We start from the raw sequence: 24695 nt of genomic DNA on the forward strand, positions 1-24695 counted from the left end.
TTTGCTTTAATGTGAAAATAAAATTATTAGGGTCCACCATAGGTCTATACCACTGTAGTTTAAGTCCTGGTTTTGGAAAAGAAAATGTTCCCTCTAGGCAGTGTTTTGCATTTTTTGGTGCACATGATGAGCTTGGGCAATGGATACACTGCAGTGAACAAAGAGGATTTTAGTAAGCTACCCTGTGGTGAAATATACCCAAAAGCCAGTACATTCACCTGGATTACTCCTGAAAAAACAAACATTCCTAAAAAATTGTGGTTTTTTTGTGTTCATTTGTGTTCACGTTTGTCCAGTTATAGAAACAAACAGTGAACAGGCTTTTATTTTTGTAAGTTTCCGGTTACTTCCTTCTGTTTCTCACGTGACCTCGCCTGGTTACGAGAAAGCGTCGCTCCCTGGTCGCTACGGAGGGAGGGATGGGTGTTTTGCAGTTAAAAAGACACTTTTGTGCACTTTCCCACGCAGTTAGGACAGTGGTCTGTCATGGCAATGTGTGGGAAACGGTTCGCTTTTGTTAAAATAACAACTTTTCCAAGCTTTAACGCGTGCTCGTCTATGTTCTACTGCCACTAATGCATTGATCTTTCTTAGAATGACAGATAAAGATTAGTTAGCATGCTAGCAAGCTAGCTCCTCAGCCTCTGCATCACCCAGCGACGACACCTGCCAGTGACAGGTAAGAAACCCTGCTTCTGTGCACTACAAGTGTGCGCGAGTCATCATCCATTTTTCAGCTTTATTAACTACGGTTAAAATCCACCGAGTACCGTTGCATAATGATCGCCAGCAAAGTTCTTAGCAGGTGTTTTCCAGTGACTAATACCTTGTGACAGTAATGATGCCGCTGTAATAGGATTTGAGCCCTCTCCTTCCTGTCGCTTGTTTGTGGAGTGGAGTACACCGGGATAACGAGGGTGGGGCGTAGCTGTGCGTGTGTGAGAAAGTACTGTTTGTATTCTGTTTGCTGAATGATTTCCACCAAAATGTCACACAAGGCTTCTAACTCACTAAAAACAGACAAAGTAGTTAGTTGTTGTTGTTCTTTTAGCTGCAAGAGAAGCACAGAAAGTGTGTGCCTAATGTAGCTATTGCATTAAGCACTGCTCTGGGATAGACAATCACTAAGTGAACTGTAGGGTTGTAGTGAAGTCCGAGTAGTTATCCCTCATCGTTACTACCACAACATGTGCGTTTAGTTGTTATGAAGCGTGATTTTTCAGTTTGATGGCATTTCTCTGTGTGTGTCAGTGTGACTGCAGGTTCCTAGGCAGACATGGGCAAACTACAGAGCAAGTTCCGCAAGAGGTCTGAGCTCTACAGGTGAGACTTGTGCTAGGCCTTCTCTCTCTCTCTCTGTGTGTGTGTGTGTGTCTGTATTATATATATTATTACATATTAAAGTTTTTGCAATTTTATGTATGTGTGTATTTTTATGTGTGTGTGTGTGTACAGGGCATCTCAGGCAGAGAAGACAGATAATACCTTTGACAGTCAGGTGGTGCAGTATGAGCCTGCACATCATGGGTCCATTAACACAGTGACCACTCTCAGTCCAGACCTGTGTGTTTCTGGCGGGAGTGACCAGGTAAAGCCAAAAATTGAACTGTTGTACTGATTATTAAGTCTCTTTAAATATTATAAATGTTCAAGCCACAAATTGAACTTTATCATGGTTTTAAGTGATTTTAAATCATAGAGCTCACAGAGTAAAATGCCCAATTCAAAAAAGACTCACAATATTGGATCTAAGGTATGATACAGGTTATATTAGAAACCCATGAATTAAGGGTATAGATTTTGTGAAAACTACACTTAAACATGGTGTGATTAGCATCTCTACCTCTGTAGGCTGTGGTGGTGTATGACTGGAAACAAGGCCGGATGTGTCAGTCTTTCCAGGGCCACAACCGAGAGGTTACCAAGGTAACATCAATACCGTGTGCGCACAAACTGATAAAGGAATGACGCCTTAAACGTGTGACACATTTCACGTTCCCCAGTCTCCTCTTATCTCCTGTGAATTCTGTACTCTACCAGGTGATTTGTTATCCAGGTAGTACATGGATCTTTAGTGCCTCACGGGACAAAACTGTACTGATGTGGGACCTCAACCAGGGAGACGAACCTATTCAGGAATTCTGTGGGCATGAGTTGGTGGTCAATGGACTAGCTATCAGTCCTGGTACATACACACAGGCACTCACACACAATGAATCTCCTCAGACGTGAGTAAATGTTTTAAGTGTTGTCTTAAAGGTTATATTGCTTAAGGTAAATGTACCAGTCTCTGATTTCTAGTATGTTAAAGTGCATGATAAAACACAATTAGTAAGTGTATTCTGTCATATCTTTGTACAGATAGCTTCTTATTTATCCCCAAGTATTTTTTTTGCAGTTGCAGACAATCAATTCAAGAAAAACAAAGGTACCTCAGAAGACATTTCATAAGCATGAAATAAAAAGCAGAATTGGTGTAATTAAAACAAAAACAAAGGCAACCCCCCCTCACAAAAAAAACAACAACAACAAAACAGACAAAAACAAAATAAAACCTAATTAGCTCTAGTTTTTGTTACCAGTTCAGTTTAATTAGAGGTAACTTGCAGAATGAATTAGCTCATTTCAGTTTAGTTTTTATTGTTTGAAAATGTTTAGTTTTGGATACATTTTTATCAGTTTTAGTATTGTTTTTGGTCTTTTCTGTTGTTCACTTTTTGAACACTTTTACTATAAATGTATAAACAAAAATAAGCACATTTCATCTGTAAAGGTCTGGTCAAACTTACAGTCATGGCGTCAATGTCATGATAAGTTTGGGCTTTTAATGATCTGTTGATGAACTGTTTTTCCAGGGTCGAGTGATTGTACAATATACATCTTTATTAACTTTAAAAAAGAATTGGGTGCAATTTGAATTTGGAGATACCCAAATTGTGTTCCAAAACATCCTAACCAAATTCCTCTCATCTTAGGCTGAAAGTCTGGGTCTTCTTCTAGACGATGGCAAAGTTGTAATACATCTTAGTAACTTATGTATAATTGTTGATCTGATGATCCTGGAACCTGCTGTTATTTGGGAACGGCTCATTAAGCTTCTGGAATGGCCCTCACGAACTTAACCCTATTGAAAATTTATGGACTACGCTTAAAAGCTGAGTCTGTGCCAGGAAATCAACCAGTTTCAAAGAACTTTACCATTTCTGCCGAGACGAGTGGTCAAATATCCAGCCAGAAGCTTGTTGATGGCTGCCAAAAGTGTCTGGTCAAAGTGCACTTTCCAAGGGACATTTAACTAAATGTTAGTGGGGGTGTATTCGTATCTTTGACTCTGTGTGCATTAGAGAAAATCCAAAATAAGTTCAAACTTGTGCACCCAATGCTTGTTTTATAAAAATCATTAAACATGTATGCTGTACAATGATTCAACCTGGAATAATTAAAAGACCAAAATTACCATGACAGTCATTTCCATGTAAACTTTTGACCACAGCTTTCATGCGTGTGTTGTGTGAAATGTGACTTCTTAGCAAACCAAATCATACTGAAAGATGAAATATCCCTGAAGTGAACCCATATTCATATAGCAGCTATAATAGTTGAAGTATTTCTTCTGCGTGTCCTGTGGTATGATAAATGGCTATTCTCAACTTGACTGAATAATTTGCCTTAATTAGTAGAAAGTTAGCACTACCTGGAATGTCGGATTTTCTCATTTTATTGGAAGTAAGAGTTTTTATTTTCACTTCTGGCTGCACACCAACATCTATTTCAGGTTAACGATTTGCACCAAATATAAGTGTTTCTTTTATGGTCGGTAGATGGAAGAAAGCTGTGCACTGGCTCTCGTGACAACTGGATGTGCCTGTGGGATATAGAATCTGCAAAATGTGAACAGAGACACAACATATCTAGAAACCTGGTAAGAGTAACAGTATTATATTTTTATGTGTTCACATCTGCGTACTAAGCATACTGGGCTGCTTTAGATAAACACCTGAGCACATGAGAGAAATAATTAGATCACCAAGCTACTTAATCAGACTTTTAGATCCTTTGTCCGCAGGGTGTAGATTTTTCCACTTTCCTGTCTCTCTTTCCAGGTGACTCATGTATGCTGGGTTCCAGCCAGCTCCTCTATTGTCCAGACCTCCGAGGATAAGACTATAAGGCACAGAAGGATTTTCTTTTGCTGTATTATTATTGAAATTCAGTGGAAATTAATTTTGTGTGCTGTAAAATATGATGATTTGTTTAAATCTCAAATGAGTGCAGATTTTTTATGTGTAATTAATAGCAGGAGTGGGATGTTTCTCATTCGGTAACACTGAAAAAGATATACTTGATGTCAATCTACAGCTTTTATTATTGAATTATGTGGCACAAAAAATAGATTCAGTTATGCCTTCCCTATTTTCTCTGCTAAGTCAGTATCATGTCTGACTGTTCAATCAGTCAAAGGTGAGTTCAAGTCCCATTTGGTGGTAAAATTTGGATTGGGAAATTAAACCGTTCACCTAGTTTTTACTTTGTAGCACTTTTCCTGTCCGTGACCTGACCCCATCTCTAAATTATTGCTGAAATTCAAAAATACCTCGTGTCTTTGGGAGCTAACACGCTTTCTGCCTTTGAAATGCCATAGAAGAAAAAAGATAATATTGTGAGTACACCAAGACAGCAAATCAGACAGTAACACAAACCTTAACATGAACTTATGCAACCCTTGTTATCCTGTTATTTAATGCTGAAGGACTTACTGCTGTTGTCCACATAAAGTCAGCCAAAACGTAGCTGCAGCAGCCAATTAGAGCACCAGAGACAGTATTAAGCCTCGGCATTGAACCTAAACTCACACAAAGCAATACTGCTTGTTTTTTTTTTTTTTTTTTTTTTTTATTTTATTTTAGTAAGGCTATAAATGTGAGTCATATATAATGTATAATCAAGGGATTTAGAAAATGTTTTAAACCAAAGCCAACATTTTTGGAGTTTTTACTGTTCAAGATCCTGGGAGAGTAAAGTGATTACAGAGCCTAACACTTAGATAACACATCCATGACCCCTTGATCATGTTGAACCCTAAGCATTTGATGCAGTTAAGACATTTAGAGACTTAGGATGTGTTCTGGGGATAATCAGCATGTGTTGCGATTTATTTGGAAAATTCACCCTGAAAAGTAGAAGACCCTAAGGACATGCACTCTCATGTGTAAACACAGCATTTTCTTACACGTGTGTTAAATGTCCTTCTTTAGTAATGGTTTGCTTATGTATACAGGGTGTGGGACAGCCGTGTATGGCAGGTGACCAATACTTTTCCAGCTAAGCAGTACATCCAGACCCACTGTGATGTCTCTCCAAATGGAAACTACTTGGTGTCCAGTAGCAATGGCTTTGGAGGACAGGGGTGTGAAGCCACAGTAAGACCTCTGGAGATATGTGTTTGTTGTTGTCTGTAAAGCTCTAAATGCACAGATATTGGGTAGATTGAGGCTGTCATTAGGTTATTTATTGTCTGGGTTGTATTACGTTGGTGTGAAAGACACACTAATTGGAATGAACAATTTCTTTTGCTCTGCCAGTTTAAAATTATGAACTGATGCAGCACAATTTGTTTTGTGTGTTTGTTGTCTTTGACTGATTTTCTTGCGGGCTTCACTTCCAACTTCCAATTTAATATAGAGATTTAGAGTGAGTATAATACAAAGTAATATAGGTTGAGGTTTTGCCCTCATGAAAAATGGATCAGATTATTTTTTTCACAGTATCTCAAACACTCCACTGATTTTGCCGATGCTTTTGGAACATAAAACACTGAGATTTGTGATGGGTGGACTTGTGTCTGTGGGTTACTAGCTCTGGGACCTGCGTCAGCCTGGCTGCAAAGTTGTGGAGTACAGAGGCCACCTCCAAACCACAGCCTGCAGTGTGTTTCTCCCCATGCATCCTGGTGGCACAGCTCGAGTGGGAACATCCTCCCATGACAGCTCTGTCAAAATCTGGGATCAACATACAGCAGGTAACACCTCTACTCACTGATGAAACCATTTCAACACAAAATAAATAATGAAAAACCACTCTGCCTTTTTTATCTCTGTGCTGGCTTTGCTGCAACCTTGTCTCTCCTGTCCTCTGTTTAGTTTGTTTAGGGACGCTGTCTCTGGAAGGTGCCGGTCCACTGGTTTCGTTGGCACCGAGTGATTCCAGCAATCTGTTGTGTGCCAGCTTTAACAATGGCGTTCATCATATCCAGGTGGACCAGGGACCACAGCAGGCTCAGAGTTCTGGTGCAGGTGGTGCAGGGGGTCTGGATGTTAAAGTTGTGGCACGATTTTGACACCCAAGGAGTGCCAGGTGTGAATTATAATGTGAACAGCCAGAGACTCAGCGAGAACGCATCGCTGGCTACGGAAATCAAGTCATTTTATTTTATTTATTTATTTTTTACAGACTTTATTTCTATAAACATTTTTGATTTATTAGACTGCCATGCAGTGAAAAGAGGCGACAATAATGACGTATGGAAGATGCAACTTTTGTCCAATTCTGGCCCACCATGGATGTCCATCATAGATACTCTTCATGGGGACTAAAAACAGGAAATCATACCTACAGTCACCACCAGAGTAACATGATGGAGGGCAGGATTTACCTGTTTTTTTATATATATAAACTGCCACTTTATTTAGAAATATGTACCATGAGGGTAAACAGCCATTCCAATAGGTGATTGTAGTTTACATTGAGTGGTTCAAGTTCTTGCACAGTTAACTAAATTGCCAAAAACTACTAGACAGCCTCTCGCTGTTGTATTGTTGGTCTAGGCTCTGTATACATTGACTTACTTGCTGATGTTGTCTATTTAGCCCAAAGTAATATTTACAAAATTTTATGAGCTGCTATAGTTGGGTGCAGATGTTGTTTTGCTTTTGTTGGTGAGATGATTGCAGTTTGGTCACCGTTTTCTACCACTGACAGTTCTGGCACTAGGTGGTGCTAATTAATTTTAACAATTGAACAACTGGACTAGTGGATTAATTTTGACAAACTGAACTGCCCAGATTACAAAGGATCAGATTGAGTGGATGTCTCATAATTAACAGTACAAGAACTTAAGCACTCAATTAAACACAAACTAATGCACGGTGAAAAGAGGAGGAGTGAACCTGCTGTTTGGTCAGTTTTTATACATCATGAGCCATGAAGGAGAATTTGAAGTCCAGAATAAGCAATCGTTTTTTGTTTTCCTGATGTTTCTTTTTTTTCTTTGGTTTTTTTGTTTGTCAGCAAATGTGATGTCAGCAAAAGAGCTTGTTTGTATGCTGATAATATTTATTGGTTTGTATTTTAACGTCAACCTGTTGGGGTTTAAAGATCAGGTCAGTACAACACCAAACTGTAACACATCTGGTTGCCATGTAAACGTAAATGGACAAAGACTTTTTTCTTTTTAAAAAAAGATAGAGATCCTGATATTTTTGTGAAAAGCAGCTGATAGTTGAATGTTTTTTGTAGTGTTAACTGTAATTTTTAAAAGTACTATGCAAAATACCAGAGTAATTCCACTTTTTTAATAAAACGTTGACTCAGTAAACACGGAAAATACGAAATATTGCAAAGCTAAAGTTGAAATGCTGTGCAGGCTGTCCACATAAAACTTTCCAGCAGTTACTTTAGATCTTATTTAATCAAGGCTGATGAAGAATTTAAGTGTTGCAGATGCTGAAGTACACGCTGCAGTTTAGCAACCCTTTTCATAAATAACTGAACTTGTTTTGGAGATATGAAACAAACTATTATTGTATTTACAGTGTAGGTTTAAACAGTTTAAATACAACAGCATTCACCTTTTTTGTTTTACAGATCTAGATGGCCATCTGTCACAAGGACAGTTGTTGCTTAAGCTTCCAATTTAATCAAACAAAAATGTTTTGGTCAGGGATGAGAACCACAATGACTAACTTATATTTTATGTGCTGCGAGATGAGTTCAGATACAACATATGGATGCTCATCTGTGGAATATGCTCAGAGTCACTTTATTAGGTACATTTGTTCAACTTTGCCAGTTAGGCTGGTCTGAGTGTTTCAAAAATTGTTGATCTGCTGGGATTTTCCCACACAGCCATCACTATGGCTATCTAAAAATTGAAAATATCCAGCAAGTGGGAGTTCTCTGGGTGAAAATGCCTTGCTGATGTCAGAGGAGAATAGAGAGAACGATCTGAGCTGATAGGAAGGCAACAGTAACTCAAATAACAATTTGTTACAACCGAGATTTACAGAAGAGCATCTCTGAACGCACGCCCTGTCAAACATTGAAGTAGATGGGCTAGAGCAAAGACCACACCAGGTGCCGCTGCTGTCAGCTAAGAACAGGAACCAGAAGCTACAGTTCACATGAACTCACCAAAAGTAGATAATAGAAGATCAGAAAAATGTTGCTTGGTCTGATGAGTCTTGATTTCTGCGTAGTGTTCAAATTTTAGTCTCAAAATTTGGTGTAAACAACATGTAAGCATGGATCCATCTTGCCTTGTATCCTCTTATGGTGGTATAATGGTGTCTATATTTTCTTGACGTGCTTTAGGTTCCTCAGTCCCAACTGAGCGTTGTTTAAATACCAAAGCCTACCTGAGTATTGTAGCTGACGACGTCCTGCACCATGTCACAAAACTCAAATAAATCACAACTGCTTTCTTCAACATGACATGGTACTCAAGCAGCCTCTACAATCACAAAATCTCAATCTAATAGAGCACCTTTGGGATGTGGTGAAACAGGAGATGTCGTGGATGTGCAGCCAACAAATCTGTAGCAGCTGCTATCATGTTAATATGGATCAAAATCTCTAAGGAAAGTTTCCAGCAATTCACTGAATCCATGTCATTCGGTATTAGGGCCCTTCTGAAGTCAAAAGTGACCCAGTACCACCATAGCGTATATAATAAAGTGTCGGGGGAGTGAATGTTGGTGTAGTCTTTGCTGAAAATGGGCTTGTTCCAGATAGATGATAGGTAGCAACTAAAGATTGCAAGGAAACTAATGAGTTTCGGTGATGGATTGTTCCAAGTATGATGGATTGTTCTGTCAAAAGGTGCTAAGAAGTCCCCACAGCAGTTATTCTATCTACCCTTGGGGAAGAAAATCAGTGGTAGAGAAGGTGAGATTTAGTTTTGTTTGGATATTTGTCAAGCTGCCAGATGACTCAGTTCATTCTGTGTGTTTGATATCGTATAATACAGCAATAAAAGCATTTCGTGTCATAGTGGTAAAGCTTTATTGCTCTTTGTGTCTGATGACTTTTTATCTAGGTCACAGCCTTATATTTTATCCACCACCTTGCGTAGGACTGCTTTAAATTCATCAGGTTAATAACACGGTTATATGAAACTATTTGTAGTAATACCATGAATTTGAGAGATGCAAATCTACAAAACAAAACACTCCTGTTGGTAAAGTTGTACAGCACTTTGGTCTACCAGGTGTGTTTTTAAAATGCTATATAAATAAATAAATAAATAAATAAATGATGATGATAAAGTTTACACAGGAAAGCTGCCAAGTACAACTTCATTTTTCTCTCATCAGGCACTGGCAATTTTCTGAAGGTTATTTGTTTTGCTTTACCACGAAAGCCTGTTTTGAGATCACTGTTTTCCCACGGTTTCCAATCCTTACTTCACTGTTTCAGTAATGCTCTTTCCATTTGTGATGGTCATACTGGAACTATAGGTTGAACTATAGGCTGAGCACTTTCTTACAATAAGAGTATTGAGTGTAATATATAGCTTTTTACAGTATCGTGTATTTTTTTCTGGGATAACTGCTGCCAAAAGTGATCATTTAATTCCCAATCTGGCTGAATGGGAGCACCTATTCCCAAACAATCACGGCCTTTTAGCAACCAAATAAAACCTTTTAGCACCACCTAGTGTTAGAAATATAATTGAAAGAACACTTCCAGTAATTACTAGCTATACTACAATATTGAAGCAATTGTTTAGGCGAAGAATTGCAAACCAAATAGCCATTTACTTTTATCGTGTATTATGAAACTGAGCATGAAGCAATGTGTTTCTCCTTCTCTCTCACACACATGCACAAACAAACTTTAGATCTTAAAATTATTAATGAATCATAAAGTGGAAGACATTCAGTCATAATCTGGTGTTTATTTAAATCTGGACCTCATTTTCACTCTGGCACAAAAAGAACTGCATCCCCACTGACAGGTTTTCATAAACACAAACATCCAAACAGAAAGTAACAGCAGGCAGAATAGTTTGGCTCTTCAAACAACAACTGAGTACAAAAATACTCATTAAAAACAAACAAAGAAAGAAAAAGGCCTAAAAACATTAAGTGGTGATATGAAAAAGAAAAGCCATCTGCATCTACTCTAAAATCAGCAGTTACAAATAACAAAAGAAAGTAAGTGAAGTAAAAATAAAAGAAAACATTATTGGCACAGCACAATATAAAAGCAGGCTATGTGGAAAACAGAGAAATACACAAGATACAGTACATTAAAAAGAAAGAAGTACATGTCATTCAGATGATGTTGTTAACATGGAATAAATAGATTTTGAATGCAGCATATATTCTATGCCGAGAAGGATCTACTGGCATCTTTTGACATCTACATGGTAAATGAAGAGACATACAGCTGCCAGCAACTTAAAACATGAACAATTGCTTCCATAATATCTAAAAGGAATGGTAACACCTCCCTCTTGGAGCTGGTTTGTGAGTGTTTTCAAGATGTTAGACAGCAGTGTAAGAACTTCTGGGTACTTTAAAGAGAAACTGTTTCAAGTTGTATCTGTTTTTAAACAGTTTTCAGTGTCTAGAATTTAAAGTCTGATAAATAGCCACCAAAATCCTGAATTCACTCTAAACCAACCGCATGGCCTTTTCCGAATTCAATATAATACCATCATATACTAAAACCCATCAACATACATCAATATCACACTAAACCTTTATTTACCTCACATGCTGCCAGTAGTTAAACAAAGGTCACTGGCCAGACTGTTCATTTACAGCTCATAAAATGATAATTTTGTTTTAAGTACTTTAAAATTTGACTCCATGTCAGCGACACAGTGATAATGGAATGATGGGAGAGAGTCTGTCCGGCTCAGGATTGTAATGATAGCAAACAGCATACACAGTTTAATCATCAGTGCAGAAGAACAACACTTATAACACAATTCCAAAAGTAATTAACTTCTGGCTATTTCAACCCCATCACACATACTTAAGGGCCCTGCCTAGGCAGTCAATAACATGAATATACTGTAATGCAATGCAACATTATAGGCATAAAAGTTAAGCATGCAGGAAAATCTCCGGTTACACGGGATATATGGGTGACCTGGGCTGGCTGATGGCACTCTGGGCAAAATAAGGAGACACTAAGAGTTTATATAGTTATTGAAGTTTGCCATCATCAGGCTTAATTCTGAGATGGAGTTTAATGACAACCTAAACTCCATGGGAATTATCACACAGCGCTGGGAATCAGTTAACAAGTTCATTTTTCTATACTTGGCATAAAATTACACAAGATGAGATTTTCATGGTATAACAACCTACAAAGAAATCATGGTTTCAAGGTACAGAGTTATTAGTGTATCGGTTTGAAGAAAAAAAAAACCCCAAACGACCCTTAAAAGTACAGTAACAGACTTCAAAATAAAAGTAGTTGGTGGGTGGAGCTTTTCTCCCAATAGTATATAAGCAAATACAAATTGTATGATAAAGTCCACTATATAGGGTGTTTAAAAAAAGAACCATTCAATTCTAACGGCTATATTCTTTAAAGATATACATACAGGAGACAGCAGTAAATTTTAAAATGTATGGCTGAATTTAAAGTTTTACATAGAAAACCTACAATGTTCACAAGTGCTCAACATGTTACCTGTGAACACCTACGGAATTAAAGCACTTTTAAATCAGATGATTCTCTTTGATAGACCCTGTATACTCTGAAGCCAAACGGCCACTGCAACCCTGACCGGTTGATACAACACCTTTCATTTACAATGCATGTCATAGCACCCACACTATTGAGAGAAACAAAATTACAGCCCACTAATCCAGCAACTACCACTACATATACTGGTAGTTTGTGTTAATCAAAATGATTAACACAATCATGATGTTTGATGTATGAACTCATCCAACCATCAGCACCACCACCACCTCCAAAAGAAAGATCTGAACAGCATTTGGGTCATTTGTTATAACAAAACTGTGATTACAGAGTTCAGATTTAATAACTTTAATTTAGAGTAAAGGATGTTGGGACATTATTAAGGAAGACATGCTATAAACATAGACAAGCAGTGCAGGGGACATTCTCTTACACCAATCCATGGTAACAAATGAGATTATGAGAGAAAACCACCTTCAGAAATATACAATTAAAAGAAAAAGAATATATCAAACCAATTAGTGAGAGCTATGGTGATGCAGACTAACAATGTACCCAAAGCATTACTTTTTAAACACAACATTTTAGTGCATGAATCAGGCAGGCTGGTTTTAAACTACCATTGAAATACTCATAGGAGAAATAATCACTTTCATATTAGTTTCAAAAGCAGGGTTAAGTAATATCCAATACAATTTTTTCCCAGCAGTATTAAAGTCACTAAAACCTTTTTAATCTGCAAGTTCAGGTCAGATCCTATTACAATTGATTAAAAATTCTTACCATAACAGATGCGTCTGTGTTGAGACAGATTACATATTTAGGACGATTAGCTACAGTTCAGATAACCAAAATAACCCCATGCTGGCATTTAAATAAAGAATAAAAGGCTAGATTTAAACTCCAGCATTTCAACAGAAAGTATTGTAAGATGCTGGAAACAAATGAGAAGTCGCATCTGAATTGTGAAGAGACCAATACATGATTTTAGCATACTTGATATCTCATTTGAGTTCAACATGTGTTGGGTGAGTCCCTGAGATATTGCTGCCTGTCTGGTGTTGACTTTTTATACAGTGTTTTTCCATTTCACAAGGTTGCCCCTCACACATGCACACAAACACGCACACATATTCAAGTAGGTCACTGAACTGCATCTACACACATATTCAAGAAAAAGAGGTCCTGATGTCAAGCTTTTGTCACTATGAGGTGGTGATTCAACAAACTAGATCTACATTTCAACACTTTGGATGGAAAAATTGAATAAATAAATCTTGCTATGGACAACTTTCCAACAGCTGGAATATACATATTAGAAACAACAATGCCCCCCGGTACCACACACCCTACCCCCTCCTATAGCAGTAGCTTAAAAAAAGAAAAAAAAAAAAAAGGGGAAAAATGTTTTTGTGGACAAGAACTGAGACTTAACCCCCAGGTCATTTACAAGGATCAAATTAAGTAAATATACGTAAAATATGCTTATTAATCAAGCACAAGCATTGACAGTGCCTAAGCAAACCTTAAAAATTTAAAATAGAGGAGTTTCGTAAAAGTAGCTGAGGTGTAGAAGTAGGCTAGCATTTAGAAAACCTCAGACATCTCCTGACAACTTCCTCAGCGATGTAAAAAAACCTTCCAAAACATCAACAAAAAAAAAAAATCAAAGGAAAAAAAAAAGTTGTTTGGTTTTGTGCAAGCTCCAATTCAACAGTTTCTCTTGTTACCCAAATCAATTCAAGCCATTAAAATACTGTTTTCATTTGTACTTTTGTCCCCAACTGACAATAGAGTTGTAAATACCCAGTAGTTTTGTTGCTGTAGATGTGTGTAGGAGACAGTATTCTCTTATCAAATACATCAGTTTTTCCCCTGGACCCACCCCCCAAACTCATCTTTGCTTCAACCTAAAATGTGCCTACTGGTCTCCGGTGCGTTCAATGGTGTCTATTACACGACTCAGCCTGATATTGAGCAGCCTGATCTGAGTGTCCAGGTGGTCGATTTTCTCTTCCAGTGAACCCGCCCCACCGCCACGGCGCCAGTATGCTCCCACAGGGCCTGTCATGAAGTACACAGCCATGATGAAGCACAACGGGAGCACTGCGCGCTCAGGGTCACCCTCAAACTTCTGCAGGATGTAGAGGCAGGATAGGGCGAAGAGAGTGACGCGGGCTAGCCAGAAGAAGCGTCCAAACACAGCGTGCAGCAGGTAAAAGAAACCCCCCAGGAACATAGACAGGAACCAGTAGGCCAAGAGCACAGCGGCGACTAGGAGCAGGGCACGTGCTGGGGAGTTGGTGAGAGATGTGGGGCTGAAGTAATGGCTGAGGTTTGAAGCTACACGTGTACAGGGAGAAAGGGAGAGACACGAGAGAAAGTTAAAATTGTTAACTGTTTCCAGAAGCATGTATAATTTCAGATGCGATCTAGGAAGATAAATTTTAAACATACAGTGCTGTTGAAAAGTATTTATGATCTTTGTCACACTCACATGTTTCATCAGCAACTTTGTTTCTCATCCGTAATTGAGTTTCTTTAGATCATGATGATGTGTTGCTTTTTGAGCTCCTTTAGCAAATTTCACTTAGCCAGACAGTTTCTATTCAAGTGATTTCTTCACTCAACACATCTGGCAATATTTAGGCACAATTACTTTTACACACAGGGCCAGGCGGGTTTGGATAGCTTTTTCCTCTTAATAAATAAAATGAAATAATTTAAAGAACTGCATTTTTTAGTTACTCTGGTTGATATTAATATTGTCTAATATTAAATTTAGTTTGAAACATGCAAGTGTGGCAAGTATGCAATAAACTAAGGGATCTGGAAGGGGACAAATATTTTTTCATGGGACTGTACGTCTTGGCATTTTTAATTTTTTTACCTGCCTTCATCATTCGGACATTCCTAACAGACATGTCCTAAGCAGCAATTTGTAGACTTACAGTCAATGCCCATCACATCCAGCAGATCCGACCAGATCTTCCAGATGGTGTCCAGGAAAGAGTCCACTCCATGGACAAACCTCTCCGTTGCTTTGGAGAAAACCTATGAGAAAATAAACAACCAATAGCAAAAGCAGGGTGAAAAATAACGTCCATGTACTGAGTGCATCATCGTCTCCTATGAATTATGGCAGTCTGTTGGTCAGACTACAATGTGCATTTCCCAACTATTAAATAAAGCAATGCTTTGGTGGCTTTTCAGTCCATAACCTATATTATGAATGATGTTGTGCTCATAGGGACTCTATGCAAAGTATGCAAAGAACTGCATTAAAACCAGGAAGGGCAGTTATGGGTGTGTTACAACTTTTGATCTGGCAGTGACCCAACACCATGGTCTCTGCAGCTATAAATCAAACCCCAGTTTACCAACTCTCCAGGCAACCGACTATTTTTCACTCTCAAATGGACAGGTAGCTAATGTGTTGATATAACAGTGGCCATGGTCGAATTTCCCAGAGGAACCCACCCGAGGGATTAATAAAGTTCTATCTCATCTTATCTTATCTTATACAGGATTATCATTACAGCAGCAGGTGCTTTTATTACACCGTGAAAGCAGTGTTTTCATAAGAACCCTTTGGCTGCCCGCTTTAGTAGCTCTTTTTCACAGCACACGTAAACATTGCTGGAAAAGTCACAGATGCAATGAAGCATTTACAGCTGTATTTAAGTAGTCACAAAGGCTGATGTAAGTATCAGAGACAGTGGTTTAACATCCACACATCACTATCTTACGCCATAACTTTAATCAGGCACTCATTATTTGCATGTTCATCAGGTAAGCAGATGCACACTAAGACATGAAGCTCCGTGTTACACTGTTAAGTCTACAGGAAAAACTACTCAACTCAACATATCTGACTTAATTACGCTTTGGCGGCTTAATGCAGGAAATAACATCACATTTCAAAATGCAGGAAATGCCGCAGGGCCAATGAGATCACTTGAGCAGGCCCCACTAGTTCCTTAATAAGAGCAGATTTCTAATACATAAAGAAACATAAAGGCGGTTATGCTGTGAATCAATGAAGCTATACCTATTTTATTTAAATTTAGATTCTCTCATTCGTGGCTTGATTTGGCTTCACACACAAATAAGAATGCAAGAACACGAAGCACGTTTTTGTTTTTACTACGATTTTATACCCAGGCTTTTTCTACCGACTTAAACAGAAAAAGGGGGCGATAAAGGCTTTTTTTTCCCCAAAATGGCATCCGTGGAATTATTAACCAGGCCTTTTCCTGTTCGCCATGCTTGGACCACAAACCGTAATGGCAGCTACGATGAGGCTCATGAACAAAGCCAGCCGCCGACTTAGCATGATATGGGCCTAACTGACCTTGTATAACCCTCTAATGTTGTCCTCTCCGAAGACGCTGCTCAGAGTCTGATAGATGCCGTTAGCTGCCCGTCGGAAGCTGTTCTGGTTGCTGGTCCTGCTCCTGCCCGCTTCGGCTTTGCCCAGCAAAGACGCGGAAAGCACCAAGAAAAACACGAAAAACCTGATTCTTTCCATGGCCCCAAGTGCCGAGAGTGTCAAAAGTAAATGTGTATCAAAAATTTTCACTTAAACGAGGAATAAAACGGGTAATTAGCTGCCGAAAGCGACACCTTGCCGGGCGATGACCGACGCTGGCCGTGACGGTGGAAATAACTTGTGGCGCTTTCACGGACGCTTTGTAAAATTCTCGATCTTCGCCTTTACCGACTTGCCATTTGGGAGACTTTAGTAAAAGATTACCTGCAGAGTTGATTAATACATTTAACACCCTTTAACACGGCTTTATTTTCTCAGATAGAGAACAAATATATGAACTACAGTCCACTAAAAGAATAAAGAAATCGTTTTTAGTGGGAATTAGTGCTTTTCTAGATTTATTTGCAAATAATTGCATTAAATCTACAATCTACTTTCTATATATCTAAATATACAAAAAATTCTATATAGAAACACTATAACTATTCAGTGATATACTACTGAATGCATTTTAATCCCTTTTAGTCTCTTACGGCTGGGTATTGTGTTTTCCGTTTTCATGAGAAGCAGCATTGCCTTCACGTGAATTTAAAACAGGTTAGACTCATCTGAGGCAACCTGCTGCCCTCTGGTGGATATATTCCCCATCTCCATCGTACCCCTTATTTCTATCAGCCCTTCCCCAACGTAAATGTACTATAATTTGTATGTGTAACCATTATTAAGCTGAACCCAAACTGTTAAAATGACTGCTAAATAGCAGCCCATCGTTGTTACGTGTTTAGTCAGTTATCTACGATGTACATCTCTGTCGTGATTTGTCCAGTTTCCTTCTCCCATCACAGATACTGCATGCTTTGTATTTTTCAGTTTAAAAAAACGCTCTGCTTTCTGGTGTTTATGAGAAAGGAAATGTTAACAGCTGCTTATTAAACCACAGCCAGAAAACGAAAGCATTTATTACATCAAGTTCTTCTAAGTTACAAAGTGTTATTAGAAGTACTCTCAGAGTTTGGGTAATGGCACAGTTTTCCAGTCAGCAACATGAATAATATAAATGCAAGGAGTCCCAGGTGTGAAACTGTAATATGAGTCTTAAGAAAATATGAATACATGATGGGTTAATAAATAAATACAGTTGCTTTTAGGATATCACTATTGCAATTATGATAATTCAGACTCACCATCTGAGTTGTCAGAGATGGTCTTTGAGAATATATCTTTAAGATATCATATGTGCTGTGTAACGTTAATGAGATTTGTCCAGTCAAAGACACACTCCACTAACTAAGAGACGTGAAGGGAAATTCAAGTATATGCAGTTCAGTGCCCCCCTCAGAGAGCTACTTGTTACTTGCATAGCTTTCCCCTGAGTTCTCATTATCCAAACCTTAACTACATTGTGGGACAGGAAGAAGTGGGTCAAGAATGAACTGAGACTGGTCAAAAATGTAAATCAGTAGTACTACTACTAGTGTAGTGGTGGTGGGTGGGATGGGGTGAGGCTCTGTCACATTCAACCACTAGATGGTAGGATGGGACTATGGCTTCAATATAGAGGCTAATGCTCTAATTAAAAACAAAACAAGAAGCCCCCTCCATGAATAAAAAATGCCAGAAAAGGCCAATAATGTAACATAAGCAGTACTACAAGAGTTACAAAAAAAATGTACAGGTGATACAGGTAATAAATGCTGATACGTCTCTTCAAAGTCCTTCCAAAAGCAAGTCTCACTCTTATTTCAGTAGTTTTTTGAAATTTGCTTGAAGTTCAATCCCCTCCCTCCCATAGAGACACCACTGAATCAGGTAAAAGCTAAACGGTTTGTCGACTTGACCCTTACAAGCTTTCAAAGAGTTTTTTTATTCCAGACGTTGTGGGCTAATTATACCAGTCCTTCGAGCAGCTATTTTGAAATGTCTCTGGGGACTTATTTGGAAGTAATAGTCTACCTAAATTAAATTTAAATTCACTGCTGCCTGGAATCCAAAACTACAAGCATAGAAGCACTAGTCAAATCTGATACATTTGTTCTCCATTACATATATATATACTAAGTATTAGGCTACAGGGCAGTGATTTTTAACTAAAAGCAATCACGACTTAGACTTTCCTCAAGTCAAAAGCACGTTTCTTAGTTTACTCTCACAGGTTGTCTTTATGTTCCGAAGATATGCTTCGTCCAGTAGGAGAGCAGAGAGAACAGCTATGTTGCTACACTGGGTCGGTAACCGAGCTGGACTTAAATACAACAGGTGAGCGAATAATGGTGCACAGGTGCTGCAGCGGGAGCTTGGAAAAGCCACGCCCACTCCGGGAGGAGGCGAGCAAAATTAATGCTCACTAGCACAACCACGCACGAGGGAGAGAAAGAAAAATAGAACAGCAGGAGGAGAAGAGAAAGTCAGGTGTTCCACTTGGAGAGCAGTTGGTACTATGACAGATATAAATATGTAGGAGCTTGTATTCTTCTTCTGAATTCTCCCATGAACTTCAGTTCTCAGAGTGCCACGTCTCTCACTCGCCTGTCTTGTCTCTGTGGTCCTTCTGCTTACTTCTCCTCCTCCGTGTGTGTTCGGTCTGCAGTTGCCATGTAACAATATGTGGTAACCAAGCAACTATGCAGGCGAAGTAACCAGCGCAGTCCTGACAAAGGGGAGCACAGGGCAGGCATTTTTTAACCTTGGTGCAGCATAATTTAATGAAAGTACAGCTACACCCTATCACAGAATAAAGAAGGAGTATTTATTGTGTAATTACATTTTAGCGAGACTACCACTCTGTGAGTTAAACATGTACGGACGGGCTCCAAGAGTGACTTTCATGACAGCAGGGGGTGCATCGTCTGCTGTTGGTCCCGGATCATACAATGTGAGCCAGTCCAGTTACAAGATATCAGGTACTTACAAGGAAAAATATCTGTCCTCCCAAAATCATTTTTTTTCTTCTTCAGAAAACTGTAAAACTTTAAGTTAACTTAAATTAAATTTAGCTAGCTTGCAAAGAAAGAACGTCGAATATTTAGGCTTACAGATTTGAATCTGCTTATACACTTTCAATTGATAAAAGTTAAATTAATATGTCTTGGAAGTATAACAAAATATGTAAGCAAAAAACCTTCCTGCTGCTTTGTTGTTTCACAGTTACATAAGTGTATTAGAAAATAAAGCGTCCTGCAAGCTTGCAGTCATTTGTATACCTTACCTTGGGAAAATTTTCACTGTTGCAGATGGCTATGCACCATTCCTTTCCTTGAGTGCCAGGCAATCAATATTCTCCAAAGACAGTGAGAGTTTATTAGGACCTGGACACTATGACTGCTCACCTGTCAAGGTGAGTGATCCATTTAATTTACAAAAGCTAAATGACGATGTTGCTTGTCCATGGTTTAAAACAAATATTTTAAGAAATATATTTTTTGATACCAGCCTTATTCTCTCTTTGCTTGGCTTTCTGTTGAACCCTTGTCTCTTCAGTTAAATGTCCATGGTGGCAGCAGTCTTCAGAACCGCTCCAAGCGTTTTGAGGATGTGGTGTCAGAGGTTCCAGGCCCTGGGGCCTACAATGTGTCGCCTGCCTCAAAAAAGGCACACAGGGCTGTGACAGCTAATGTAGGACACCCTGGAAGGCCTGGCAACAAAGTGGTAAGCATATGGGTGAAGATAGGAGGGCATAGTACATGAGTAGTACTGACACTTGCTACTTTTATTGTATTATGTCATACATCTGTTCTTCTGAAATACTCAGTTATCATAGATGGCAATGGCTTTATAATGCTGAATATGCCCACATATCCACTTTAGTGCTGTTATTTCTTGGCCTTTCAAACTTTTTTAACTCTTTGTGTTTGGTGTACATTTTGGGCAAAATCCCATTGGCAGGCGTAATACCCATTTTAATACTGCTATTTGTTAGAATAAAGCAAGTAGAAGAGACTTGCACAATCAAAAGCTGGTACAGAAGACTCTTCATCCTGTTTGTGCTGGTTTGAGTGTTGAGTGCACTTGCAAACTCGCATTCTATATCATATATGAACTATGGAATAATGGTAATGAATGACACAGTATCTTGTTTATCCCTTTTGTAATTTTTTCAAGAATATATGCAAAAATCAGCTATAAGTAAGTGCTTTACAAGCTGTTATCTGTGGATATTAGTGGATACCTAACTTGGTGCGTTTGAAACTTGCTCCTCCAGAGCTGAATGCGAGCGTCTTAGTAGGCGTTATTTTTTTATGCTAGTTGTAATTAACCAAGAAGCAAGAATGTACATTTACATTACTCTCAGATCCCAGAAAGTCAGTAGAAAAACTTCCTGGCATTTTTTTCATTCGATTTCTTTTTTTATGTTCCCTCAGTATCTCTGGTTTCTATTGCACTGGTGCAGTTCTACTTTTTACTTCTTTTTCTCTTCATCGTGCCCTCACTATCTTTTGCTGATCTTCTGTCCCTCATTTATGGTTCTCCCTCTCGCTCTGTCCCTCTCTCAGTCTCGTCTTTTATTGGCCCCAGGCACTGCTCAGCTGCTTTGTAAGCCAGGGCATTTTTTTCCAACAGAAACCCTGACTTTTTGCTTTACTCTTTCTGCTTTTCTCCTGCCTTTTTTTTCTCTTTGCATTGGCTGCAGGCTAAAGGTCTCCGGCTAGCTCTTCAGTCAGACATTCCATCCATTCCCTCCCCGAGCCAGGCCTATGGCTATGAAGAGGATGCCCGGGGTGTCCTCCGTAAGCAACAGCCCCCTCCTAAGGACACAACCATGGGGCCAGCCTACTACAGTCCGCTGCTGGTAAGGACAAATACACACAGACAATTTCGAAGTCCTGTTGGAGTTTGAACATTCATCCATCAGAAAAGGTGAAACCCTCATTTGTGAATGCATGCGTGCTTTCATTAATCAGTACGAGTATGTGTCTGAGTGTACTTTCTCTTCCATGAGGCAACATCCATTAGTGTTAGGTAGATCTAATGCACCGCTGAACCCCCACCCCACCTCATTCACTTGGCCCAAAAACCATTTCCATAGCTAATGAATGCAGCTCCACTTTAAAAAAGCCACAGTGCACCAATGCTCATCCATTTTACATGCCAACAAAGAGAGCCATTAGTAATTATTCTTCAAGCTATATTACTGTATTCACTTAAAATAATGCACACGCCTGCTGGTCTGGCTCTCAATTAAGTAATTTTTCATCTGTTAATGACCTGAGGAAGTCAACAGCGTCCTTGAGTGTTGGCCGAGGTTGTGTCAACACACCGGCGCAGGCACAGAGGCGTGCTGTGATTTAGGGCTATCAGCAGTGCATCCATCCATGGCTCTTTTTCTTTTTTTTTTCTCCTTTGACTCAGCTTCTGTTGCTCTCCCTTTGAAGGTTCGACCTCGGTATCTGTCTGTCTCCTTCCCTCTGTTCATCCGTCTGACACACTTATTTCTTTAAACTCAAACACTTCCCCCACCCCGTGCTCTGACTGAGTTCAAAAGTGTGCAGAGGAAGAATTAAGTGGTTGTCTGAGGACATAACTTCAAAGTGCCTGGGACAATCTCTGAATGATAAGACATTAGAAAGACATCAGAAGAACAAAACTTTTTTTTTTATCTTTGTGTTATTGAGAAGCACAAAAACATGTTTAATCACTTTTATTTACAGATATGATTGGACTCTGTATTTACGAAACAACATCAACTGACTTCTGTGTATTAAATTGGCCAAATCAACATAGTACACAGGATTAGAGTCAGACTGCTAAGCTGTATAATACAGATTCCTCACTGATATATTGGTTAAAGTACATACGATGGTTCATATGTTAAATCCATGAATAATGCAGTAAGAACCACTTAATATTTTGTTAGTTCACAGTATTGTGCAGTATTAAATTTAGCGAATTAACGGCCATCCAGATGGTGATGTGGAATGCAGACTCTGCAGACCCCAAAATCTGTTGTACAATATCTGCTTTGTTTCTTCAGCTTTCAGCTGTGCACAGCATCGTCACCATGTCAAGTTATGCTCTGTGAACACTTATTGATGATAGCCAGGACACGTGATGACAAATTACTGGGCAAAAGTCGTGTTATGAACCAGGGATGTCAGATTTATTTTACTTGACAGCCCAACTGATCTCTAGTGAGACAGATGAGTAAAAGAGGTAAAGCCATTACATAAGAACCTATAAAAATACATTTTATATCTTTTATGTTATTTTCTAAAAACATATGAAAACATTATTTTTCATGGTGTTATATCACCATTATTTCACAAAGCAGAAAAATAAGTGCGCATTCAACATAATGGCTCAGCTTTTCTAGTCAGTCAATCTAAGCAATATATCAGCACGGTTCTCTGATTTAACCAGGAAACATGCTTCAGTGTGCTATGGCAGACCATTGTTAATGTCTTTACCAGTTAGACCCTATAGCTGACAATGACTAAGACTAAGAGTTTTGATCATAACTCTCATGGTGTAAATTATTATTAAGGATTTGCAACGCAATCCTTTGTGGTGCAAAATACACCAAAAAGATTAAAAAAAAATCAGACCCTTCTGTTGATTTCACACTTTGAAACGTCTTTATTTATGTTGTTCTTTTTAATATGTCAGATATTTGTATCACTTGTCAGACCTCTTATTTTATTTTATACCAGCAGGCTTTTTTAATTTATTATTTAAAAAAAAAAATAAAGCCTTTGAGAATGATAGTTTGTCCATAATACACCATACAATCACGGCCCTAACATAATGCATTAGTCATTTTACACATAATCAGCATTTGGCACATTGTGGATAAGTTTATGTAACACACAATTAGGAGTTTCAATGTATTGAACCTGCCACAAAAACAGCCCTACCAGCCCTTTTTTCTAGTCCACTTTTTCAAATTTTTATATAAATAATACATATTTTGCCTTTCCATTTCATCATATCTGAATGCACATCTTTATGCCCTCTATTTGCAATGTTGTTTTTGCTTTTAAAAGCTTTCCTTGACATAAATAGGCAATTTGTGACTCTGAGTTCAGTGCCGGCTGCAAAATCATCATAGTTTGTGTCTGTAAGCAGTAGAGAAGTGTTGCTTTTTTTGAACATCCTTGTTTCTTATCTCCCTTCCTTGAAACCTGATTGTGGGATCATAGGGAGCCTAACCTTAGATCTTGTCCTCCAGTCACTGTTAAAGTTGAAATAAGGAGACAGGCACCACACAGAGTTTGAAACTTTTTAAGACTGCCTGGCAGTACCTCCATAACCTGCCTCACAGACAGTTGGGTCAAGGAAGAAGTTAAAAGAGAAATGAAAAAAGGTTTGCAGCTTTGATTTTTTTTTAATCTAGCAAACATTTTTTGTGTGTTTTTTCTGTATTCAGTTTTGAGCTGCAAGCAGCAGACTTATGCCATTGTCAGAAACATGAATTATTTGAATTGAAGACCAAACTGAGAAGAAGGCTACTTATATGAATCACATATTATGAACAGAATGCTGTAAAGCATTTAATCTTTCTTATATTTAGTAGAGCTACAGTCCATCCATTGGGTATTGTGTCAGGAAAGGCACTGGGTAAAAAAATCAGCTTAATCATATTAATCAGCTGCTCTGTTATGGCAACTCCTTGTGAATGAGGCAGCAGCAGATAATTGTTTGAATTTGAGATTGATGATACTGTAACCAATACATTATCACCAATCTAAACAGGAAAATAGATGCATAGTTTTTAGATTAATAATATATATACATGTATTTATTAATATGTAATATAATATCAGGGCAAAGGATAAGCGGAAGCGAATGGATGGATAATATCAGGGCTTATTGGCATGTGTGTGCATATATAGGACACAAAAAAGCATTTGAATATCTTAATATCGGTCATGAACCTTCACCATTTAAACAAATAACATCATTCTTTCCTCCGCCCTACTCCCTTCTCATTCTCAGTTAGAAGACACTCACTGCTGGTACAAGAGTGCCAACAATAATTTAGCTATTAGTTGCATTAATTTTTATTTATTTAGGTTTTTGTTTTATTTTTTTTTAGCTCATTTACAGAATGTCATATCAATCAGAGAAAGAATCCAATATCGAGTGGCTGTGTGAGGTGTTAATCGTGTCAGTGTTGGTGTGAAGGGGACTGCTTTCATACTAGTTTCAAATACAGATGTTGTTGTGCAACCATTGTTGTTTTCAAAGTGTAATCTTCCCTCTGTGGCTCTTATGCAAACCTATTTCCACTGCTGAAATTTATTTGGTTTTTTTTGCCATCTGTAAG

At 38.5% G+C, this 24695-nt stretch overlaps 3 protein-coding genes across 7 annotated transcripts in view; 2 read left to right on the plus strand and 1 right to left on the minus strand.

The window, feature by feature from the left end:
• Window positions 1–350: 350 nt before the first annotated feature.
• Window positions 351–9454, plus strand: wdr31 (WD repeat domain 31). Of its 2 annotated transcripts, XM_086314498.1 has the most exons (11): window positions 351–679; window positions 1252–1323; window positions 1456–1588; window positions 1852–1926; window positions 2041–2185; window positions 2399–2428; window positions 3822–3922; window positions 4104–4171; window positions 5279–5420; window positions 5857–6019; window positions 6141–9454. In XM_086314498.1, the coding sequence occupies exons 2-11, from the start codon at window positions 1277–1279 to the stop codon at window positions 6335–6337; spliced, it is 1101 nt and encodes a 366-aa protein (XP_086170624.1). In that variant the 5' UTR covers window positions 351–679; window positions 1252–1276; the 3' UTR covers window positions 6338–9454. The 2 variants fall into 2 exon arrangements, with proteins under 2 accessions (XP_086170624.1, XP_086170625.1); XM_086314499.1 differs by lacking the exon at window positions 2399–2428 and having other exon boundaries at window positions 352–679; window positions 6141–9453.
• A 700-nt stretch (window positions 9455–10154) lies between these two features.
• bri3bp (bri3 binding protein) lies at window positions 10155–16628 on the minus strand. Its single transcript, XM_086314500.1, has 3 exons — window positions 16298–16628; window positions 14895–14997; window positions 10155–14286 (listed from the first exon to the last, which is right to left on the minus strand). The coding sequence occupies exons 1-3, from the start codon at window positions 16472–16474 to the stop codon at window positions 13865–13867; spliced, it is 702 nt and encodes a 233-aa protein (XP_086170626.1). The 5' UTR covers window positions 16475–16628; the 3' UTR covers window positions 10155–13864.
• Window positions 16629–18757: 2129 nt separating this feature from the next.
• stpg2 (sperm-tail PG-rich repeat containing 2) overlaps window positions 18758–24695 on the plus strand; it is a 59834-nt gene continuing 53896 nt past the window's right edge. Inside the window, exons 1-5 of one of the 4 annotated variants that reach the window (XM_086314502.1) lie at window positions 18787–18889; window positions 19023–19335; window positions 19666–19769; window positions 19913–20080; window positions 21063–21221. In XM_086314502.1, the coding sequence (XP_086170628.1) occupies window positions 19230–19335; window positions 19666–19769; window positions 19913–20080; window positions 21063–21221 (537 nt within the window). In that variant the 5' untranslated portion in view covers window positions 18787–18889; window positions 19023–19229. Of the gene's footprint in view, window positions 19336–19665; window positions 19770–19912; window positions 20081–21062; window positions 21222–24695 lie in introns of all 4 variants that reach the window. The other 3 variants (XM_086314505.1, XM_086314501.1, XM_086314503.1) reach the window with 3 other exon arrangements.

Source organism: Aulonocara sp. 'chitande type north' Nkhata Bay, linkage group LG12, assembly GCF_057382095.1.
Source record: "Aulonocara sp. 'chitande type north' Nkhata Bay isolate Kocher_YH1m ecotype deep benthic linkage group LG12, A_spYH_male_GT1.1, whole genome shotgun sequence".
Classification (NCBI taxonomy): Eukaryota; Metazoa; Chordata; class Actinopteri; order Cichliformes; family Cichlidae; genus Aulonocara; species Aulonocara sp. 'chitande type north' Nkhata Bay.